The sequence below is a fragment of the Lissotriton helveticus genome, chromosome 3_1, assembly GCF_964261635.1.
Source record: "Lissotriton helveticus chromosome 3_1, aLisHel1.1, whole genome shotgun sequence".
NCBI lineage: Eukaryota > Metazoa > Chordata > Amphibia > Caudata > Salamandridae > Lissotriton > Lissotriton helveticus.
Genome location: NC_136061.1, coordinates 763,991,966 through 764,015,530, shown reverse-complemented (window position 1 = coordinate 764,015,530; position 23,565 = coordinate 763,991,966). Strand labels below are relative to the sequence as shown.

At 44.8% G+C, this 23,565-nt stretch overlaps 1 protein-coding gene across 4 annotated transcripts in view; it reads right to left on the bottom strand.

Moving 5' to 3' along the window:
• Positions 1 to 23,565, bottom strand: part of DENND5A (DENN domain containing 5A) — a 349,938-nt gene that overhangs the window by 217,838 nt on the left and 108,535 nt on the right. For all 4 annotated transcript variants that reach the window (XM_078680968.1, XM_078680967.1, XM_078680969.1 and 1 more), the window contains 2 exons: positions 19,125 to 19,340; positions 16,536 to 16,770 (listed from right to left, as the gene is read on the bottom strand). In XM_078680968.1, the coding sequence (XP_078537094.1) occupies positions 16,536 to 16,770; positions 19,125 to 19,340 (451 nt within the window). The remainder of the gene's footprint in view (positions 1 to 16,535; positions 16,771 to 19,124; positions 19,341 to 23,565) is intronic.

The following is a 23,565-nucleotide window of genomic DNA, read 5'->3' as shown; positions in this document are numbered from 1 at the left end:
TTACCGGCTTTTATTGAGAACAGTAAAGATCTTCTCAATAAATTAGAAGATCTGGTTTGGACTGATGAGCTCACCTTTGTGACCTTAGATGTGAGTGCTCTATACACCAGCATTGCTTTTGAGAAAGGGATGGAAGCTCTCACTTACTTTTTATCCAAACGAGACACGACTCTGTACGAATACACTGATGCTACTTGAGCTCACACGTATGAAACTCAACAACAAATATTTCATGCACAACGGGGACATGGTATAGACAACACTCAGGGGTAGCTATGGGGGCTAAATTTTCCCCATTGTTTGCCAATATATACATTGGTTTTTTCAAGCAACGTCATATTTGGAGAGTATGTCCACCCAATTTGACAAACCTCATTGTCTATTGGGGCAGATTTATTGACGACATCCTTATGATTTGTGGGGGAGACAGGAAGATCCTAGATGAGTTTATTGAATATCTCAATGTGAATCAATACAATTTAAGCTTTACACATAATAACAACACTAGCCATATACACTTTCTTGACATCACACTCTTTGTCGAGAATGGCGTATTGGAGTGTAAGCTCTATTGTAAAACTACAGCATGCAACTCAGTGTTGCACGCCAGTAGTGCCCTTCCTAGTTCTCAAATCCGTGCAATACCCTTTGGCGAGATGACTCGCCTAAGGAGGAATTGCAGTAATGACAGTATGTTCCAACAAGAGTTAGACACCCTCAAAAGACGTTTTCTTAGTAGAGGTTATGATCGCACTACATTAGACAAAGCCCAAACTAGAATCAACAGAACTAAATGTACAGGACTCCTAAAATCCAATCCTAAAATGAAAAGGAATAAAGAGAGAAAAAAAAATGCAATCGTAACACAATTTAATTCACAGAGCGGTAATGTGTTCAGGACTATTTACAGACACTGGCATCTTTTGAAGTTAGACCATGAGCTGGATCCATACATATCAAACAAGCCTCAGATAACATACAGGAGAGGTAGAACTTTGAGGAGCATACTGAGTCAGTCAATCATTAGCAATAGATGTAAGAACAAAGAAGGACATGGTTACCAGCAAAACCCATTGGTTTTCATAAATGCTCGATGTGCAGTGTATGTCAATTTGCAGATAATAAGATCACAAGTTTTAGTTACAATACCGGGCAAGTACATAAGTTACATAATTTTATGATTTGCAATACCAAATACACAGTGTATTGCTTTATTTGCCAATGTAACTCAATCTATGTTGGTAGTACCGTTAGACCGCTCAAAGAGCGAATACAGGAAAACATTAGAGCCGTTCGTAATGGCAATACCAATTATCCACTGGCAGCGCATTACAATACTTTGCACAAAGCCTCTGAAGTATTGCGAATCAGATTTCATGGTATTTGCATCGTGGAAGATGATCCCTGTGTAGGAGACAAAATATCTGCTCTCAGATAATTGGAATCTAAGTGGCTTATTAAATTGAGATCTGTTGACCAAGGGCTTAATAATGATAGAGAACAACATGTTTTTAGCGAGACTGACAATAATTTTGTATATCAATATCTGTCATGGTATTCTTTATCGATACAAAAGGGGATGATGGACGGAGCGTTTGAGCAAATCAAACACTCACCCCCAGTCAACTGATCTGGGTTTAATCCATCACCATTCTTTAGCTCACTCGGCCACCCCAGTTCAGACATGGCTATATGCAAATCAGTCTGACCCTGTGCCTCATGGGAACAGTCCAGCCCGAACTGCCAAGCCATGTCTTCCCTGGACCGGAAACAAGCATCCTGGGACCGGTTTCAGATTCATAATCCTCATCAGCTAGGCTATCTTGAATCCAGTGGCCAAGTGAGCAAGGGACTCACGTCTGAGCATACCCTGCCACACTTAGGGCGAACAAAGCGAAACAAAAGGGGATGATGGACGGAGCGTTTGAGCAAATCAAACACTCACCCCCAGTCAACTGATCTGGGTTTAATCCATCACCATTCTTTAGCTCACTCGGCCACCCCAGTTCAGACATGGCTATATGCAAATCAGTCTGACCATGTGCCTCATGGGAACAGTCCAGCCCGAACTGCCAAGCCATGTCTTCCCTGGACCGGAAACAAGCATTCTGGGACCGGTTTCGGATTCATAATCCTCATCAGCCAGGCTATCTTGAATCCAGTGGCCAAGTGAGCAAGGGACTCACGTCTGAGCATACCCTGTCACACTTAGGGCGAACAAAGCGATACAAAAGGGGATGATGGACAGAGCGTTTGAGCAAATCAAACACTCACCCCCAGTCAACTGATCTGGGTTTAATCCATCACCATTCTTTAGCTCACTCGGCCACCCCAATTCATACATGGCTATATGCAAATCAGTCTGACCCTGTGCCTCATGGGAACAGTCCAGCCCGAACTGCCAAGCCATGTCTTCCCTGCACCGGAAACAAGCATCCTGGGACCGGTTTCGGATTCATAATCCTCATCAGCCAGGCTATCTTGAATCCAGAGGCCAAGTGAGCAAGGGACTCACGTCTGAGCATACCCTGCCACACTTAGGGCGAACAAAGCGATACAAAAGGGGATGATGGACGGAGCGTTTGAGCAAATCAAACACTCACCCCCAGTCAACTGATCTGGGTTTAATCCATCACCATTCTTTAGCTCACTCGGCCACCCCAGTTCAGACATGGCTATATGCAAATCAGTCTGACCCTGTGCCTCATGGGAACAGTCCAGCCCGAACTGCCAAGCCACGTCTTCCCTGGACCGGAAACAAGCATCCTGGGACCGGTTTCGGATTCATAATCCTCCTCAGCCAGGCTATCTTGAATCCAGTGGCCAAGTGAGAAAGGGACTCACGTCTGAGCATACCCTGCCACACTTAGGGCGAACAAAGCGATACAAAAGGGGATGATGGACGGAGCGTTTGAGCAAATCAAACACTCACCCCCAGTCAACTGATCTGGGCTTAATCCATCACCATTCTTTTGCTCACTCGGCCACCCCAGTTTAGACATGGCTATATGCAAATTAGTCTGACCCTGTGCCTCATGGGAACAGTCCAGCCCGAACTGCCAAGCCATGTCTTCCCTGGACCAGAAACAAGCATCCTGGGACCGGTTTTGGATTCATAATCCTCATCAGCCAGGCTATCTTGAATCCAGTGGCAAAGTGAGCAAGGGACTCACGTCTGAGCATACCCTGCCACACTTAGGGCGAACAAAGCGATACAAAAGGGGAGGATGGACGGAGCGTTTGAGCAAATCAAACACTCACCCCAAGTCAACTGATCTGGGTTTAATCCATCACCATTCTTTAGCTCACTCGGCCACCCCAGTTCAGACATGGCTATATGCAAATCAGTCTGACCCTGTGCCTCATGGGATCAGTCCAGCCCGAACTGCCAAGCCATGTCTTCCCTGGACCGGAAACAAGCATCCTGGGACCGGTTTCGGATTCATAATCCTCATCAGCCAGGCTATCTTGAATCCAGTGGCCAAGTGAGCAAGGGACTCACGTCTGAGCATACCCTGCCACACTTAGGGCGAACAAAGCGATACAAAAGGGGATGATGGACGGAGCATTTGAGCAAATCAAACACTCTCGTATTCTTTATGGCATGGGATCCCTCTATTACTGCTCCTTTGGAGGCATGATATAAATGTAGTATAATCAAACAACATCCCTCCATTAATTAGATCGTATCCTGTGGGATCTATTTTCAATAACATCAATGTATTGTGCTATTACTGTATCAATTGACACAATGCTCTTTATATTGAGTCATGATATTGTGATTTTTGTAATGTACTATTGGAATATTCTGTTTCTTCTTCTTTTCTCTTTATTGAAAGTTGAAAATGAATGTATTCCTGTGACTCATTGAGCTGTTATGACATCATTTTGGGAATAACTTTCTGGGTCTCTCCTCCCTTCCGGTCTTTTTCTGATTGTTAATGACACAGAATGGTGATGGGGGTCTACATACCTTACACCATCCTTTTGCTATAACACATCTTTAGTATACATTGTCACTGATGTGATGCCTCTGATTTTTGTATGACTCATATGTCTTTATAACTCTCCCAGGAAAACATCCGCTAACATCCGGCAAATACTTGTCTTGCTATACTACTTATCGGGTGATACTCAGCTCTCTATATTATGAGATCGAGGGACCTCTCTCAATATGTGTCTTCGATGTATTCACCTTGTCACCATGGTACTATGGCACTTAATTTAATTTAATTTACATTAACAACTGTGTTTTTAGAAATCGTGTCAATCCATACAACAGACAACAAATGTATGTATTGTCCAAGAGAGATGGCACTGATTAATATTTTCTGGACCAAATGACAAAGGCTTATTTGGAGTTAGCGGTAATTTTCGCTAAAACATTTTTTTTGGACATCAGTTATTTAGAGGTCCGCTTCTGAGGCATAGCGGTAAACAAAAGATGGCCGCCGATATTTTTATTTCATATATTGTGATTGCTTCATTTTATTGTTTTCATTGATGCATTCCTTAGAGATTTATTTTACTCAGGTACCTCCCTGAGACAAGATCTAGCGAAGTTATTTGTTTTGTTCACAGTTTCATTTTATTTTTCATTGGACTATTCCACACTCTTTTGGCGTCTAGATTTGCTTAGTGACACCCACATCATCGGCTATAGGTCACGTGATTCTCATGTATTCGCAAGTTATGTGTCATTGAAGATAGAACGATATAAAACAAGATGGCCACGGGCATATTTCCACTTACTTTGAGGGCAGACACTGCGCCATTGCTACAGGAGACACTTTTGCGTATGAGGTGAGTCTTAGGGGGTGCCGTTTGGATACAGGACGGTATCTCCTTCCAAATTATATATCGATTTTCACTGGGGTTTTCATTTCGTCATTAGGTTACGAACTTATCAGGGTTTTGCCTCGCGTTTTTGTCAGGAGGTTGCTGTGCTTTGCATCCATGTTACCCTTGGATCACACGAATAGTACCCTACCATTTTGAAGCATTAAGGTGAGCGTATGAGTGTTAACAAGGGCTATGGTAATTTGTTTCAAGTGATCTTGATACAGTTCTAACCACTCATTTGTTTATAAATATAGGACGGTAATTTAGCAGCACTGGGCGTCTTATTTTGAAATTTTGGAACTCATCATTGATTCATGTTGCATATCACAGCTGTTGTTCGGGTGAGTGCTTTTGGCAGTGATATTGGACACTGTCTGGTTTTATCTTGCATCAATAGTGCCACAATATATATAGTGGTGGCTTACAAAAATGCCCCATATTCATTATTAATTTATGTTATAACATTGGCCACCCCATTATTCAGTGTATATACTTTAGGTCTCCACTGCCACTGAGAGGGACAGTACAACTATTTGTCTCGTACTTGATATCTTCACTGTACAATATTTACATATTCGTACCAGAGCATCTATGAATGTCATCAAGTAGATGATCACATTGTGACATTCTGGGCAAGCAATATATCTGTTCGCAATAAGTCGCTCACCTTTTCAAGATAATTATTTTTTATATTTTTTAGATTTTTCTAATAAGAGAGTTCATGATTCTGCTTCACATGTCTTGTTTTAGGTTACTAACTTTGACGGCTGCCTAGTTGCTTTATGGACTTCTCGCCTCATCTCCAATTAAAATTTCTATATGGGTTGCATATACATATGCTCCTACTTTTCAACGTTAGGATGTCTCGTAACAAACTCCAGCGGGTCTGATAGACACTCACATGTTTTCCGCTAATGCATGCCTTATTCAGATTAATATGTCATTTTTAATTTTTGCATATGATATATAGTTTCCAATTTCTTTATTTTATATAACTAGACCATCGGGTCCCTCCTATAAACATTTTTGGGCTTCGGAATTCACTACCGGAAGCACCATCTGGACAGCGCTTCATCGGATTACCTTGCTTCATTATTCCCATATTGGTGGGTTTCTTTTCAGAGCATTTAAATTAAGGATTTATTCACCTGTGTGTTTGGTGTTGGGATATCTTAACTGAATCCAGGGCATATTTGGAAACTTTCTTGTTACAGAAGTCCATGGCTAGGGTCTATGCCACTTTCTTTTTCATCTTTTTTTCGTGTACACAAGACTATGGTCCTGGTTGCACTACTTTCTTGTCTTCCCTTCCCTCAGTTTTTTTCGAGGACTCAAACACTGGTGGTCATTGGATCTCCTCCTCCTATATTAGATTTTGAATATATTAGAATTTGAATATATTTTTCCAATGGGTTCATCAACAATTATGTAATATTATGGCAGGTGTTATCTGTTCTTATTTAGGAATGATTAGGATAAACTGAAGGTTGAGAGGTTTTAATTTTTTTTGTATCAAGTGTTTTTAACTAAATATTTTTGCATATATATATATAGCACATTGATTGTATAATATTAAATTTTCAGTCTTGAAAAAGTCTGAGTACACACAAAACACTTGTCGGCTAAAATCGTGTGCTGGGAATCGTTAAGAAATCAATGAAAAGAAAAGGATTTATCAACTGTTGACGCTTCTGGACTAATTACAAATGTTCCACATACAACTTGTTGAATATTGATTGTTTACATGTGCTCATGAGTATATTGGTTTCCGAACTGTGTTTAGTATTTGTCCAATATTGTTCTTGGATTGGTATACATAATAATGGGTGTGCTGTATCAGCTTCTTTTTTTTGTGTACAAGCACAATATCATACAACATCTCCGGACCATGGACAGTGGAAGTCACCTGCCCATTCCTCTGAGTAACATTGCACCCCCTCCAGTCATGTCTGAGTCACGGAGCGCCTGTCTACTCCGAGCATACCCCTAATCCAGCATACCTGCTTTGTGCTTGGAGGGGCGCCATTTTGAACTAATACATCCAGGAATGACTACCCAGGCGGAGTGAACATTCGTGCTCTGGTATCACCCACTGCTGGCAGCCCTATCTATATCCGGAGCCTCGTATTGAACATGAAACTAAACGAAGTGAGGGGATTCCCCCTTATCCTGACGCGGGTTGGCTGTGGGGGACGGGACCCTCGAACTGAGATGACTCCCTCTCTTTCAGCCTGCCCCACCAATCCTACTCTTAGGAGAGTGACACCTCCAGAATGGCCCATGCCCTTGCAACAGGACTATTCCTAGACTGGAATGGATCTTGTTGGCCCTGTTGGCCTTTCATTGTTGACGATTTCCCTTTAATTTTTTATTCTTTTCTTTCACAACCTCACAGGGTGGGGGTGGAAGAATAACCTGAACTGGACTGCTCTATGGCTGGAGGTGGGCTTCACATGGGATTTAATAAGGCTTTTGTCTTCTGTTACTAGCCCTGGCCTTTGCTTTCCCAGGCCTGTCTTGCCCTTCTCCCTTCATGAACATCCTGGCGATATCAAGCCACATATGTGGTCGACAACCCCGGGGGACGGCAGCCAACCGTCAGGGATGGTCCCTTTACAGGCCAAACCCACACCACTAGCAACCCTTTTCGACCCTGACAATGGGTACTACCTCTTGTATTAAAATTCTCTCTCTTAATGTAAAAGGTCTTAACGCCCCCAATAAAAGGAGCCTGGTGTGGCACTATATGCTCGTACAAGACCCGGATATTATATCCTACAGGAGACTCATCTTTTGCAATCCGACACGCATCAGATGGCCCATCCTAAGTACCCGATACAATACTGTGCATTCTCCGCGACTAAGGCTGCGGGAGTCGCAATCCTATTCAAGGCTGGGACATGTCGCAGGAAACCACGGGTGGTGAGAGATAGGGAGGGCTGGTTCATTAAAATTTAAATCTAACATGGGGCACGACCTCGCACTCTCCTCAATGTATATGCACCCAATCAAGCACAAGACCTTTGTCTCAGAAACGTTTTGAGAGATCACGTGGCGCAGTAAGGGAACCAACTAATACTAAGGGGAGATTTTAACTTGGTTTGGGACCTAGATTTGGATTGTAACTCTAACTATTTTTAGGGCACCGGGACGATGTCTGCGACACTGAAGCAAACCCTCTTCGACTTGGGCCTTATAGATGCCTGGTGCTACCATTTTCCAGACACACAAGATTACTCTTGCTATTCTCATGTACACCGCTCATATTCCCGCATTGATTACTTTTTCCTCTCCCATTCATTGACTCGGGACATAGAATCCGCCTGTATCGCAGACATCTTCATTTCTGACCATGCCCAACTAGAAGTACTACTACAAGGACTTGCTAAATTTGGTCGGCCCCAGACCTCAATGACAATTACCCTTCCCCCCACATCCTGCACGATCCGGTAGATGTGGCAGGGATACGGACAGAGATCTTGGCCTACTTCGCATTCAACAACCTTCCTGAATCCCGCTACTCTGTCCTCTGGGACGCCTTTAAGGCGACAACTAGGGGTGTTTTATCAATCGCAACAGCGCGCAGTCATCAAACTCGATTAGTAGAGGCTAGTTTTGCCAGCGACATACAAGCCCTGGAGCGACTAGAGCTCTTTCCACCCTCTAGAATGCATAAACGGCGTCTCGCTATGCTCCGGGGTCAACTGAGGGCGCACAGAACAAATGGCGGAACAAACATTTGCTGCCACTAAAGCAGAGGTATTATGATGGGGGGACAAGGTAAGGTCTATTCTTGCACGTAGGCTGAGGCGGAGGAAGGCAAGGGCACATATTGCAAAAGTTAAAAATACAGAAGCCCCCTGGGCTATACCGTAGCAAGGCAAACTTAACGCATTCTTACCATTTACAAAGCTCTGCATGACAGAGACCTCTAGTCTCCGGGTGAGACACATTTTCTGCCCATGGACCCCCCTAAACAAGCAACACTCACAGCTTCTTGAAGCACCAATCACATCATCCGAGCTTCAATGGGCACTAAAGGACTTGACTGTTGGTAAAACACCTGGTCCTGATGGACTTCCGGTCCACTTTTATCGCATGTTTCTACCGCAAATACAGGACCAATTGTTACGACTTTTTAACTCATTTACAGATAATAACAGTATTTCACCTACAATGGCAATGGCAGAAATAGCCCTCATCCTCAAACTAGCTAAGGGCCATACACTATGCTCATCATACCGCCCTACTGGACTCCTTAACACAGACGCCAAAATCTACACACAAAATCTGGCTATCCGACTAGGGCCCCACCTGCCCAGCCTAATTGACCCAGATCAAGTGGGGTTTATTCGCCAATGCCAAGGGGCGGACACAGTTCATCGGCTAGCCCATTTAGTCTCGATGCTGAAAAAGCATTCGACCGAGTGGACTGGGCTTTTCTACGGGAGGGTCTTCAGAACATAGGGCTGGGACCCATAATGGTCTCTCGAATTATGGAATCATACGCTACCCCTCAGGTGCAGGTTAGGGTTAATGGCCAGCTCACACAACCAATGCAAATATGCAGATGCACCAGACAGGGCTGTCCACTCTCGTTCTTGATTTTTGCCCTTGCGATCAAGGCACTAGCAATAGCCATTCGTCAATCAGGAGATATTTGGGGCACTCCTTTGGGGGTATTGAACATAAGATAGCATTGTTTGCAGATGATTTTTTACTCACATTGACGGCACCCCAGACCTCGCTGACGGCATTGATACCAATCCTATGAGCATTTGAAGTAGCCTCTGGACTTACAATTAACCTGGCTAAATCATGGGCGCTGAACCTGTCGATTCCTTGGGAGGACAGCCTGGAACTGCAACCCCTCACCCCTTTCCAATGGGCGTCACATTCGATCCGTTACATTGGACTAAACTTGACTCCCTCCCTGTCTACATGGACGCAGGCAAACTTGCCGGAATGTAGGAAGACAGTGCTTGAAGATGTGCGTAATTGGAAATCGCTTCCGCTTTCATGGATGGGACGGCTTAATGCAATTAAAATATCCCTCCTGCCAAAAATACTATACCTATTTCAAACACTCCCTACCCTGATACCGCAAGCTGACATACGCTTGCAACGCGATTTCATGAGTTTTATATAGGGAGGCAAGTGGCCGAGAATTTCAAACAAACTCCTCATCTGCCTAGAGATAGAGGGGGGTTGGCATGCCCCAATTTCCTAGGCAATTACTGGGCGTCACGACTCTGATACATCTTGGGTGGTCCGCAAACGCGAGAGGCACTGGTTCCATATGGATTGGGTAGTAGCCTGCAGACCACTCTGGAACCTAGCCTGGCTTCCAAAATGTGTGAGAAAGTGCCTCTTTCTTTCATGGTATGCCCCCACTTTTTGCTGAATTGCTGATGTTCTTTGACTAAGTGTGCCCTGGGCTCCTGCTAATCAGGTACCCAGGGCCTATGTTCCTTCTCTAAAACTACATTGAAGCCTAAACCCAATTGGCCTCTCTGGCCACATGTCAGCCCCTGGTAAATGGTACCACGGGTACCCATGGCACTGTGACCAGAGAAGGTCTCTAAGGGCTGCAGGACTTATTGTGCCACCCTTAGAGGTCCTGTACCCTGACACTCACATACTGCCTTTGCAGGCTGCATGTCTTGGTGCAGAACAAAGTAAAGAGTCGACATGGCACCCCTCTGGCTGGGTGCCCTATGCCAGTGGTGAGGTACAGGTGCATGAGCCTTGTACCCCTACAGTGCCCAAGTCCATTCCTGGGCACTGTCATTGCAGTGCTGCCATTAAGAGTATATGGTGGTGGGAGTTTGTCATTACAAACTCCAAAACACCATAATGGCTACACTAATGACTGGGAAGTTTGGTATCAAACTTCTCAGCACATTAAACCCACACTGATGCCAGTGTGGAATTTAATGTAAAATACACAACAGAGGGCATCTTAGAGATGCCCCCTGAAACTCGACTAACTTCTAGTGACCTGACTGAGTGGCTGCTTAGGCTGCCACCAACAGACATGTTTCTGGACCCCTGGGTCGAGAGCTGCTGCTCTTGGGGGCCTGAAACAATGCACATCCTGGGACGGGGTGCCAAGCCTCCTCCCCCAGGATGGGCAGGGTTTACGAAGGAGAAGCTTCAAAGGCATGCCACCTTTGTGAGCCTCTCCAGACCATTTTCTGCTTTCAGCAACTGGTCCCCAATGGTTCCACCCCCCACTTTGGGTGGGAGAACCGGTGGGAAAAACAAGTGAGGAAGGGAGGTGTGCCCACCTCGGCCAATTCCACCGCCTCAGGTGGGGGAGGCGAGGTGAAACACAACCTCGAGACCCCGCCATCTTGAGGATGGGGGAACCCAGCCAACCAGGGGCAGGCTCCTGCACCCCTCCCACTGGAGAGTGGCAGAATAGGGGGTGTACCCACCACAGGGAAGGGACCCATTGGTCCCTGCCCTTTACCTACATGTAACACCCCTAAATCTAGTATTTAGGGAGCACCCTGAACCTTGCTTACTCAGATCCAGCTGGACAATAAGAAGAAAAGAAGAAGAAGGGCGAACAGCCGTTCAGCCAGCTAACAAGAGGAAGACTTGGCCCCAGCCCTACCGGCCTATCTCCCCTCGAACCTGCTTCTGCGATAACCAGGTGTATCCTGCGGCCAGCAACCTCAATAACCCCAGGGAACCAGCCTGCCTTCACTTCCAAATACTGCTTCTCCCGTGAACACCAGATTTGTTCAACCGCAACCTCTGGAAGCAGCAAGGGACTGCGAATCCAGCCCACTCTGCATCCGCCAAGCCCGGCCCGAGCTCGAGTGGAAAAACACCACGAGGAGGTCGCCCCAGTGATCCTGCCCCGAGATTCGGTGACCCCTGACCTGCCTGCAGCCTAAATCTAGAAGGGCACCCTGGCCGTGACCCTGAGCTGGTAAGAAGATCCGACCCCAAAAGGCACGCCTGCACCAGACGCCCCACGGCCTTGTGTGCCCAAACCTACGGTGCCTAACCAACCCTTAACTTCCCAACTTACCTCTCCAAATGGTGGTCGCACCCAGAAGTCCTTTGTCTCCCTGCCTACAGTGCTTTTGCAAACCGGAGGTTCTCCATAGCAAACAACAGGGCGCCCGACGTCGAAAGAGCACTCTGCACCCGGCCGCCCCAGTGCCGCTGAGGGTGCAACTTTTGTGCTACTTTGTTTCCCCATTTGCCCTGACCTTAACCCTAGGAGCTTTGCTCCCACAACCCAATGGCCTTCTTGCCAGCAGCCACCAACCAGAGGCCCCCTATCCCCGATGGATAACACTGGGCCTCAACACTCTACACCTGGCCGGCCTAGTGCAGCTGAGTGTGCAATACCAGTGCATCACTGACCCTGGGGGACCCCCGAGTCTAACCCCAGAATCTTAACTCCCACATTCGATTACTTGCCTGTGAACCGTTAACTTGTTTTTCCTCCATAGGATAACATTGACAATTTTCTTCCAAAAAGTTTCTAAGTGTGGAGTATTTAAATCTAAAAATATTCCTTAAAAATCGCACAAATAACCAAAACGTATTTACTTACCTGTTTACAGGAAATGTCCCAGTGCTGAATCCAGGTGTCCAGCACTGAGTTAGAAAAGTAACGTAAAAAGTAACTTACCTGTAATTTACTGAAAAAGCCTATTCATTTCAAAGTACTGTATTTGCTAAGTGTTACATCATACTGCATCCCCTGTAAATCAAACAAAGTACAATTTCCATTGCATTTTCAAACTGTTCTATATTCAGTAACTTATTACTGAAAAGTATTTAATGCTTACCTGTGCCAGGCTTGCTTGGTTCTAAAAATATAACAACAGTATATATTTTTATACAAACACAATGGGACTAGAGTTCAGTTATTGAGTGTGTGAATTCATTTGCTGACTGAGTGTTTACATCAAATGCTTAACACTATCCTCTGATACTGCCTTACTGCTCGACTACTCTACCACAATTAGAGAGTAAGGTTCTATCTAACTTTAACCTCTGCCTACCTCTGGGGTCACCTGGACTCTATACACACTATACCTCATTTTGGTGTAGTATATATAGAGCCAGTTTCCTACGCGCGGCACCTGAACTCGAAGTGCCTATATACACCCATAAACAAAGACTGTGCTAAACATCTGGGATAAAGTTGCAGTCCCCAGGGGCCTTACCTCTTTCCCCACCCCTAACACACTGTTGGCGCGTACCCCAGAGTTTCCCTCGGCCCCGCAACCGCAATCCTTTTCGACGCGGAGAGAGGGAGAGTGCTGCATGTTCCGGGACCTCTTTGAGGAGATAGGCTTAAAACCTTCGATCAATGCAAGAGAGAATACCACCTACCTGAGGAGGCTAGATTACAATATTACCAGCATCGACATTGGCTACACACACCATTAAACACTCAAGGGGTAATCCGGCCCTTCACCCCCTTTGAAATGCTAGTGCGCGCATACGACAACTCCCTGGGCTTGAACTCCCGCACTTATCAAGTACTGCAGCACTGCACCCCAATTAGACCCCACAAATATCAAATACAGTGGCAGACAGATATTACAGAATAGGTCAACCCAAAGCAATGGGAGTAACTATGGCGCGACACACCGAAAATATTCAAAAGCATACCCCAGAAGGAAACTGCATACAAACGTATGACAAGATGGTACCATACTTCCCAACGCTTACACAAGATGTTCCCCACCTCTTTACCCAACTGCTGGCGTTGCCAACCTGCAGCAGGGAACTTCTTACATATATGGTAGACCTGTCCATTTGCTCACCCTCTTTTGGAAGGAGGTGTAAAGTCACATTAAGGACACCATAGGCTTCCCCATACCAAATACTCCCACTGTGGTCCTCTTAGGAATTAGGCCCCTAACACTCCTAGCAGTGACTCCCAAAGACTGTCGCCTCATATCCCACATGCCAAATAGCCATTTATTGGAAAAAGCAAGTTACACCACCCATCGCCATGTGGTTTACACGGCTTGGCACACTATGGAGATGGAACTCCTTACATCCCGGGTGACACACACTAAACCCAAAATTTGCAGGTACCTGGCAGCCTTTGTTAGACTACTTTTCTAAACTGGAACATATATGCTTCACTCCACCTAAGCTTTGTGCCCTCCAATTATTTGAGGACATTACACCAACCCAGTGCACTGACACTTCGTGCAAGATTCTTCAGCATGACACCACAGGGAGCCTGATATCCGCCCCTGATGGCGAAATACTACAGCTAATGATTTGCAGCAAGGCACAACTGAACACATAACTGCTATGATTATAGAAATATGACGTATAGTGAAGATGGCAATACCGAACTTGCGTAAACTTATGAAGCCAGCTGTATAATATGTTGACATCTGTTAAATGCTCTCATACCATGATAAAAGATTGAAAACTTTTAATAAACAGATTTGAAAAGAAAAAGCCAGTTTCCTACAGCACCTTACTGTGATTGGACTGTTTGATTGTAAAGAGAGACCTAGTCCATGGATGGAGATCAGGGGTACCCCATCCAGGCAGGAATGTCCGACAAGGCATGGACCAATGTGCCCACAGGGAAAAAGAGGTATACCATACTTTTGACCCCCAAAATATAATAGGATCCGGGGACCAAGGTGGGGACACTTCCAAACAAGAGTACTGATGCGGTGCTGATGTCGAGATGGCAAGAAATTGAAGACCACATACACACACAGGGGTAAGATACATCCAACCCGATATCTGGGTGGCTCACTTTGGGAGGGTCTATACTGTGGCATACAGTAGATATTAACCCTATGCACTCAGGGCCTCCTTTATGAGGCCTCTTGCCACCTTTTTGCGCCACTGGAATGTCACTTTTTGGACGTTCCGGTGTCGCAATATTCTGCAGCATATTTACAATGCATCATGAAGCCAATTTATGGTCCTATACTATTTTGCAGATAGGGTTATAATTCCAATTCACTCTTAATTAGTAGGTGCCCAGCTAGCATTAGGGACTTATTGCCCGTCTGAATTAGTGTTTCATATTTTCTGTATTGATATCATCTTAACTGTAGTTCTATTTATAAGATTTGGGTTTCACCAGAAATCCCCAAACCCAAATCCTATAAGCCTTCTCTCTTAATGGCCTATCCTCATTAACTTTCTTGTGTTTTCCATATGTGTAACCGTACAGTCTTTATAGGTATTCCTGCATATTCCTGCATCTGGGTTGACATGAAGCCCACAGGGCTGTTCTGGGGAACCAAAAACAGGCCAGGCCAAAAAGCTCAAACCACCCCCACCCCTGTCGTCTCTTTTTGCTATAACTCTCTTTTTGTTTATCCATCCATCCAATTTCTCCCACTCCTTCTCTCCTCTCTCTCTTCTTCTTCTCTGATATCGTTTTCTCTCTATTTTCCCCCGCTCCCTTTCTCACACACTCTTAAAGGCTTGCTGGCACTGCTGCAATTAACATGGGAAGCTGGGTAAAGTGACCGGGGCACGAGGAGTGACCCTTGGCTTTCACAACCGGACTCCACGGACTCCAGCCCACGACAGAAATGCTCATGGAATAAAATGCCGGCCTGGCCCTGGAGGTACTGAGGACAATAACATCTGAAATGCAGTTCAAGAAGCGTTAATGAATGCAGTTCAGCCCATGTATAGATGATGCAACTGCCTGCACCCTAGAGACCTTAATAATTGAACTCAGATCACCACCAAGTTTACTTACATCTTAACACGGCACCAACATTCTGGGACCAACTGCACTTAGATTAAGCCCTCACTAAAAACAGGAAGATATCCTGTGACCCAGGAAGAACCACCAAGCCCTACCATGATTACAAGTGCAACCTTAATCAAGGGAGAATGGTCCATGAGTATCGGGTAGGATAATCAGCAACACTTCTTTTCCTTCATTTATGCTCTATTAACGAAATACCCCTCATCTACTAATTCCAGACCTTTTGCAAGTTAATATATCTAGATTAATGTGAAAGAATCTTAGCTCATCCATGGAGGAGATGAAAGACAAAGAGGAAAAAGCATGAAAGGACTGGGAGGAGAGTGATGCCTTAGAAAATATCATAGCCAAAGACACTGCTATCTAGCCCCATACCTGCGTAAGTAGAGCTGCTTGTCACTGAAGGTCATGCATAGCTTCTTGGAAATATCCATTCTAATGAGCCTCCAGAAAGGCATCAGGAGACCAGTTAGTCCTCAGATTTATTCCCTGGGCAAAGGTAGCCATAAGAGTAAAGCTGAAGTGTTGGAAGAATAGGACATTTTTCTTCAGAAGAATATGTCCAAATATCAAGTGTGCCTGGATGAAGGAGATTATGAGGCCAATGTAACAATTGTTAACAATTGTGGTATCATTTCTTTTCTTTTATACTCCTGAACTTGACCTTGTTATCTGGAAGAAGAGTTGGTGGTAGGCTTTACTCAGATCCAACAGCCTCAAGGAAGATGAAACCCAGCAAAACTGGTGCACCAGTAAGTCTGTAACTTTATTGTCTTCTCACTCCAGTGGTTCTACCATTTGTTTTTAACATAAAACAATACTAAATCAAACAACAATTATCATACTTTACATATAAAAGGTTACTGAATGATGTAAGCACTGAATGCATCAGACATGTATTTATATTCTAGTCCCATGATTTACAAATGTTTGTTCTTATTCTTACCTGCCTCGTCAATTGTAGTACATTTCTGATACATTGACGTTCGTAGAGTAGGTGTTCTAACATTTAACAGCCTAATTTTATCTACCCGAAAATCAAAGACCCTCAAAATTGGATCTTTATCATCTTCATCGTGGCACATAATTTTGTAATCAACGAAGGAAGCAAACATCTGAGTCTCCAAAAATCTTGAAAGAAATGGCAGGTACGGTTCTGGCTGATCTGACAAAAAGGATGCCTAAGAAAAAGAAAAACAAATATTAAGATGTGTATGGTAAGTAAGTTGTTAAATTTTGTTCACATCAAAATCGTCTGCCTTTTAGACAGCCCAACTCACCCCTTTGACAATTGAGTGCTGATTAACAATACTGTGTAATAAATGGAAGATTATTAACTTGATATGACTATAGAACGTCTTACCAAGTAGTAATCTTTGTTGTTAATGTATCTGAGTATGTGCACAGATTCATGCAGTGTGTACTAGTTATTGCTTATTTTATTATTTCCTGCCCTGATCACTTTGTTGAAAAATCTTTTGGTCCTTAAAGGCTTAATGTCTCATCAACCACTGTCTCTAGCCAACTTTCCTCCTGATTGTTATAAGGGTGCTGAATGTGTACTGTCCCTTCCTTTTTGTACTTCAGCTTTTTCTGCTGCAGTTTAACAACATATGAGAATATAAGATTTGCTTTACTTGCAATGGTAACCTTCGGCACCAGCACCCAGGCACTATTCCTACTACTCATTGGAACGCCAATTATTCACTCGGGCAAGCATGATTTTCTCTGGTATTAAAACCATGCAAGACATTGGGGAAGTGGAAAAACTCAGTGGAACACTATTAATCATTCTTCGATCATAGGCCAATTACAATGGGACAGGACTATCTATAAATATTTCAAACAACTAGTATGCAAAGTTTGAACTGAACACATTTTCTTAAAACTACCCTCTTTGATGATTGGCCAAGGATAATCCTGGCATGTATCCCACTTAAGTTGGGTGAGTAAGTAGGGGTAATAGCTGCTTCAGTTTGTAAGCTAATAATTGTGTTAACACTTTGGTATCGTATTTATAAGCAATAGAGGTTCTAGAGGGTCTCTGGTCAGGTTTCGATATTAATAATATATTTGCTCCACTGAATTCTTGGAGCAAATGTCCTTCCTCTAGGGCTTCTTTAAAGATTTTACATGAGAGGGGGTTAATCAGCAGTTTGGTAGTTTTATAAAACTGTACTGGAAAGTAGTCTTTCACTGGGGTTTTTTCTGAGGCCTTGCCTAGTAAAATTAGCAAATCATGTGGCCAAGGTTGCCTCTCTACATTTATGCCAGTAACAACATTGTGATATCCCTAGGTGAAGTGTGTGATTGAGCAAAATTTGAATCAAAACCATCATCTATAATTGTTCTCGATGCAGAGAAAGCCTTTAAAAGGGTCAAGTGGTGAAATGCCTGGGTGCTATTACATCACTGTGAACTTTCATTCATTTTCATCAACTGCATTATGAGAGTCATTAAGGATACACATGAGCGTGCTGTGCTCACTTCTTAGAGGACCACCCACAAGGATCTCTGAGCCTATATTGGAACCACTGTATCAGTCGCTCCACTCCTGATTCAGTGAATTAGGGTGTCATGTTGTTTTGGCCCTGCTCAGCATTTATATTTTCCTTCCAAAAACTGACTCCCAATGTGAGTGTTTATGTAAAACAATCAATGGCCCTGACCTCAAGGAGTTTTCTCCTTGTACATGGACTCCAGTGATGGATTCTCCTGCCCATGCCACCCACAGTGGTCTCAGCCATGCAGGCAGCCTGGCAAATCGGGATGGACTGTTCCCCTGGGGACCAGGATCAAGACTGATTTGCATATGGCTAGGTCCAAAACTGGGATGGTGTGATGAGCAAAAAGACAATGGCTTAAACCCAGATCTGTGACTGGGAGTGGATTCTTTATTTGTCCAGCATTCCGTCCATCATTTGTTTTTTTTGCTTTTATATATGATGTAGGCAAGGGATCAAAAGTGTGCGATAAGCCTGTCACTTGTCACACACATTAGAGACGTATCAAACTGTGTGATAATGCATGTGTCCGTTCCTGGCTCTTTGTGGGATTCTCAGTTATGGATTATGTGTAAAAACAGGGGTGTTTGTATATACGTTTCTGTATTTGAATACAAATGTTAGTTATTGTTTTAAGAACTGGAGTGTTTATCTGTTTGTCAAGTCAAGTGGTCCTCTAGATGCTGTGGGAGTATGTATGTCTCTATATACTGTGTGTGAGTGTGTAAAGTGAAATGGTGATATACATGCAATACACAGGTAAGTTTATGTGATGATTTAAAAGACACCTCTATGTTTTTCAATCATTTTTCATCATATTCTAATAGCTAGGCATCTTGGCAGGAATCTGTGGATATTCGCCTAAGCCCATATTTTCCTGCTCTTGATTCATAATGCATGCAAAGGCTGGTAACAATTTACTGAGTATGTGTTCATGCGGTGTAGGATTACACCCTAGGGAATTCTAAAGTTATGTATAAATTAAGAATACACTGTTCACTTTAAAAAACAATTTAAGTTTGCACACTTACTTTATCAAAATTTTGCATCTGATCCCTGTTGGAAAACCAGGATTCTTTGTCTTGACTGGGCTGGATTACAAATACTTCATAATCTGCAAACATTTGAGTAAAACGATTTGCAAAGACTTCCCGGATCTGGATATTTAACTGGTAAATCTTTAGTTCCTCTTCATCACACTGAATCTTGAGATCTTTGTTGATGGGGGTTTCCTCACGCATTTCTAACTGGAAGAACAATGTGCAATACTTACAATTTCAGGACAATCTGATACTTAATGGAGCATACTTTGTTTAAATTTACAGTACGTTTATATGTCATAGGACTACAAACAAAATGGGAATTTTTTGTAAATGTAAAATAAGGGCTAAAAGTAGGGTCTAACTCGGATAGCATAAAGATCAACAACATTAAAGCTACAACCACGTCTGGAAATGTGCATTTTCTGTTTTAAACTCGTACAATAAAACCGAAATTATGAACAAAACTGCGTCTGTAAGAGCTTGGTAAGAAAGTGGCATGAAAAAGGACAATAAATCAGAAACCACGTGTTCATGTTTAATGGTTAACCAGACAGCTGAAAGATTCTGTCCTTGTCGTAGGAAGACAGGTTCAGTCTCCAAAGAAGAACAAGTATTTACAATGCAATAGGTCTCGCAGCATTAAAGTTTGAGCTATTGGCATTGTATATTACAATGTGTTGCATTAATTTGTTATCAAACTCTGAATTGTTGTATAAAGATGATTTGCAAACTGTCAAATGTTGCTGAATAGTAAGCAACGTTGTGAATAATATTGTTTGCTAGTCATCCTTGGGTACCAGAGTACTTCACTTGAGGCAGAGGTATTATCTTTAGACTACAGGTGCCGGTGCCGCTTGAGCTAGAAACAGGGCCAGCCACAACCTACTCTGCACTCACTACTCTGCACTCACTACTCTGCACTCACTACTCTGCACTCACTACTCACTACTCTGCACTCACTACTCACTACTCTGCACACTCACTCTGCACTCACTACTCTGCACTCACTACTCACTACTCTGCACTCACTACTCACTACTCACTACTCTGCACTCACTACTCTGCACTCACTACTCACTACTCTGCACTCACTACTCAGCACTCACTACTCTGCACTCACTACTCACTACTCTGCACTCACTACGCTGCACTCACTACTCTGCACCCACTACTCTGCACCCACTACTCTGCACTCACTACTCTGCACTCACTACTCTGCACTCACTACTCACTACTCTGCACTCACTACTCTGCACTCACTACTCACTACTCTGCACTCACTACTCTGCACTCACTACTCTGCACTCACTACTCACTACTCTGCACTCACTACTCACTACTCTGCTCACTCTGCACTCACTACTCACTACTCTGCACACTCACTCTGCACTCACTACTCTGCACTCTGCACTCACTACTCTGCACTCACTACTTTGCACTCACTACTCTGCACTCACTACTCTGCACTCACTACTCGGCACTCACTACTCTGCACTCACTACTCACTACTCTGCACTCACTACACACTACTCTGCACTCACTACTCACTACTCTGTACCCACTACTCTGCACTCACTACTCTGCACTCACTACTCTGCGCTCACTACTCTGCACTCACTACTCACTACTCTGCACCCACTACTCTGCACTCACTACTCTGCACTCACTACTCACTACTCTGCACTCACTACTCACTACTCTGCACCCACTACTCTGCACTCACTACTCTGCACTCACTACTCACTCCTCTGCACTCACTACTCTGCACTCACTACTCACTACTCTGCACACTCACTCTGCACTCACTACTCACTACTCTGCACACTCACTCTGCACTCACTACTTACTACTCTGCACACTCACTCTGCACTCACTACTCTGCACTCACTACTCTGCACTCACTATTCACTACTCTGCACTCACTACTCTGCACTCACTACTCTGCACTCACTACTCTGTACTCACTACTCTGCACTCACTACTCACTACTCTGCACTCACTACTCTGCACTCACTACTCTGCACTCGCTACTCACTACTATGCACTCAATACTCAGCACTCACTACTCACTACTCTGCACACTCACTCTGCACTCACTACTCTGCACTCACTACTCTGCACTCACTACTCACTACTCTGCACTCACTACTCACTACTCTGCACTCACTACTCTGCACACTCACTCTGCACTCACTACTCTGCACTCACTACTCTGCGCTCACTACTCTGCACTCACTACTCACTACTCTGCACCCACTACTCTGCACTCACTACTCTGCACTCACTACTTTGCACTCACTACTCACTACTCTGCACCCACTACTCTGCACCCACTACTCTGCACTCACTACTCTGCACTCACTACTCACTCCTCTGCACTCACTACTCTGCACTCACTACTCTGCACTCACTACTCACTACTCTGCACACTCACTCTGCACTCACTACTCACTACTCTGCACACTCACTCTGCACTCACTACTTACTACTCTGCACACTCACTCTGCACTCACTACTCTGCACTCACTACTCTGCACTCACTATTCACTACTCTGCACTCACTACTCTGCACTCACTACTCTGCACTCACTACTCTGCACTCACTACTCTGCACTCACTACTCACTACTCTGCACTCACTACTCTGCACTCACTACTCTGCACTCACTACTCACTACTATGCACTCAATACTCAGCACTCACTACTCACTACTCTGCACACTCACTCTGCACTCACTACTCACTACTCTGCACTCACTACTCTGCACTCACTACTCACTACTCTGCACTCACTACTCACTACTCTGCACTCACTACTCTGCACACTCACTCTGCACTCACTACTCACTACTCTGCACACTCACTCTGCACTCACTACTCTGCACACTCACTCTGCACTCACTACTCTGCACTCTGAACACTCACTCTGCACTCACTACTCTGCACTCACTACTCACTACTTTGCACTCACTGCACACTCACAGCAGCATTGAAAAACAAGGGTTTGCCATTATTGAAATAGTTCACTGCAATAACCTACTTTTCTTAGCCTTTGACATGTACTTTTCTAAGAACCAGCATGTTAATAAATATATAAATACGTTCGACGGCAAGAAAGCAGCATTGAAAAACAAGGGTTAGGCATTATTGAAATAGTTCACTGCAATAACCTACTTTTCTTAGACTTTGACATGTACTTTACTAAGAACCGGCGTGTTAATAAATATATAAATACGTGCGATGGCAATAAAGCAGCATTGAAAAACAAGGGTTTGCCATTATTGAAATAGTTCACTGCAATAACCTACTTTTCTTAGCCTTTGACATGTACTTTACTAAGAACCGGCACGTTAATAAATATATAAATACGTGCGACGGCAATAAAGCAGCATTGAAAAACAAATAACTCATACTGCCCCCGGAATTCCGCCGCGGCCGCACCGGAAGTCAGGCAAGGTCGCCTGTGACGGGGGCGGGGCCGCGTCCGGACCGGAAGAGGAGGCAGGCGGAGAAAATGCGTCGAGCGGCCCGGGGCTACTGTGAGCGGTGGAGAGCCCCGGGGCCGACAACAGGATGTTGCGCACGTGTTGCGGGGCTCCCTTGACCAAGAGGGAGCCCTGGGAAAGGAGCCGCAGCGTCAACTCTGCGGAGGGGGCACGAGGCACATGCCCGCTGCCTGCCCGGCCGTGCTGAGAGCAGAGTCCCCCAGATTGCCACAGTAAGTTGAAAAGGAGGGGGGTGTAGGGCGGTGCACTCGTGTGTGTGTGCGCGCGTGTGTGTATGCGTGGGGGGGTTCTGTATGGATGTGCGTGCGTGTGCGCTTGTGTGTGTGTTTCTGTGTATGCCCATGCGTGTGTTGTGTGGGAGCTTCGCGCAGCGCTCGTACTTGTGCGCGTGCCAGTTTCGAATCACCTGCGCGCGGCCAGGATTGTCTCCTGGAAAGCAGACATGGTAACAAAATGTTCTCGGCGAGAACGCGATTCCGCGCGCTTAGCCGAGACCTAAAAAGCTATAGAACTTCTATCAAGGTAGGAGGTCTGAAAACTAGAACCTGAGAGAAGAGGTTGGCACGATCAGGATAAAGGAGCAGTCAAGTAATAGCTTGAATCGCCTGTGAAGAATGGGTAACGTGGGGGGCGTGGTCTCGGAGGATGGACGCTTCTGGTTGAAGCTCCGCCGGTCGGGCTTGCTTCTCCTCGATTTCGCCCGATGTCGGGGTGAGATGACGGGACTGAACATCACCCAGATGTGCCCGGGTACATGCTGAACAAGCCGCCTGGATCCAAGTCCTGATCCGACCTCCCTCGAGGGAGTTCCAGGTCCAGTGGTGCCCGCAACATCTCCTGGCCAACGCAGTAAGTCTGGGTCGCTGCCGGGGCTAGTGGGGGTCCGCGCTCGTCGATGCCCTGACTTTGGCCCCCCTGCCCTCC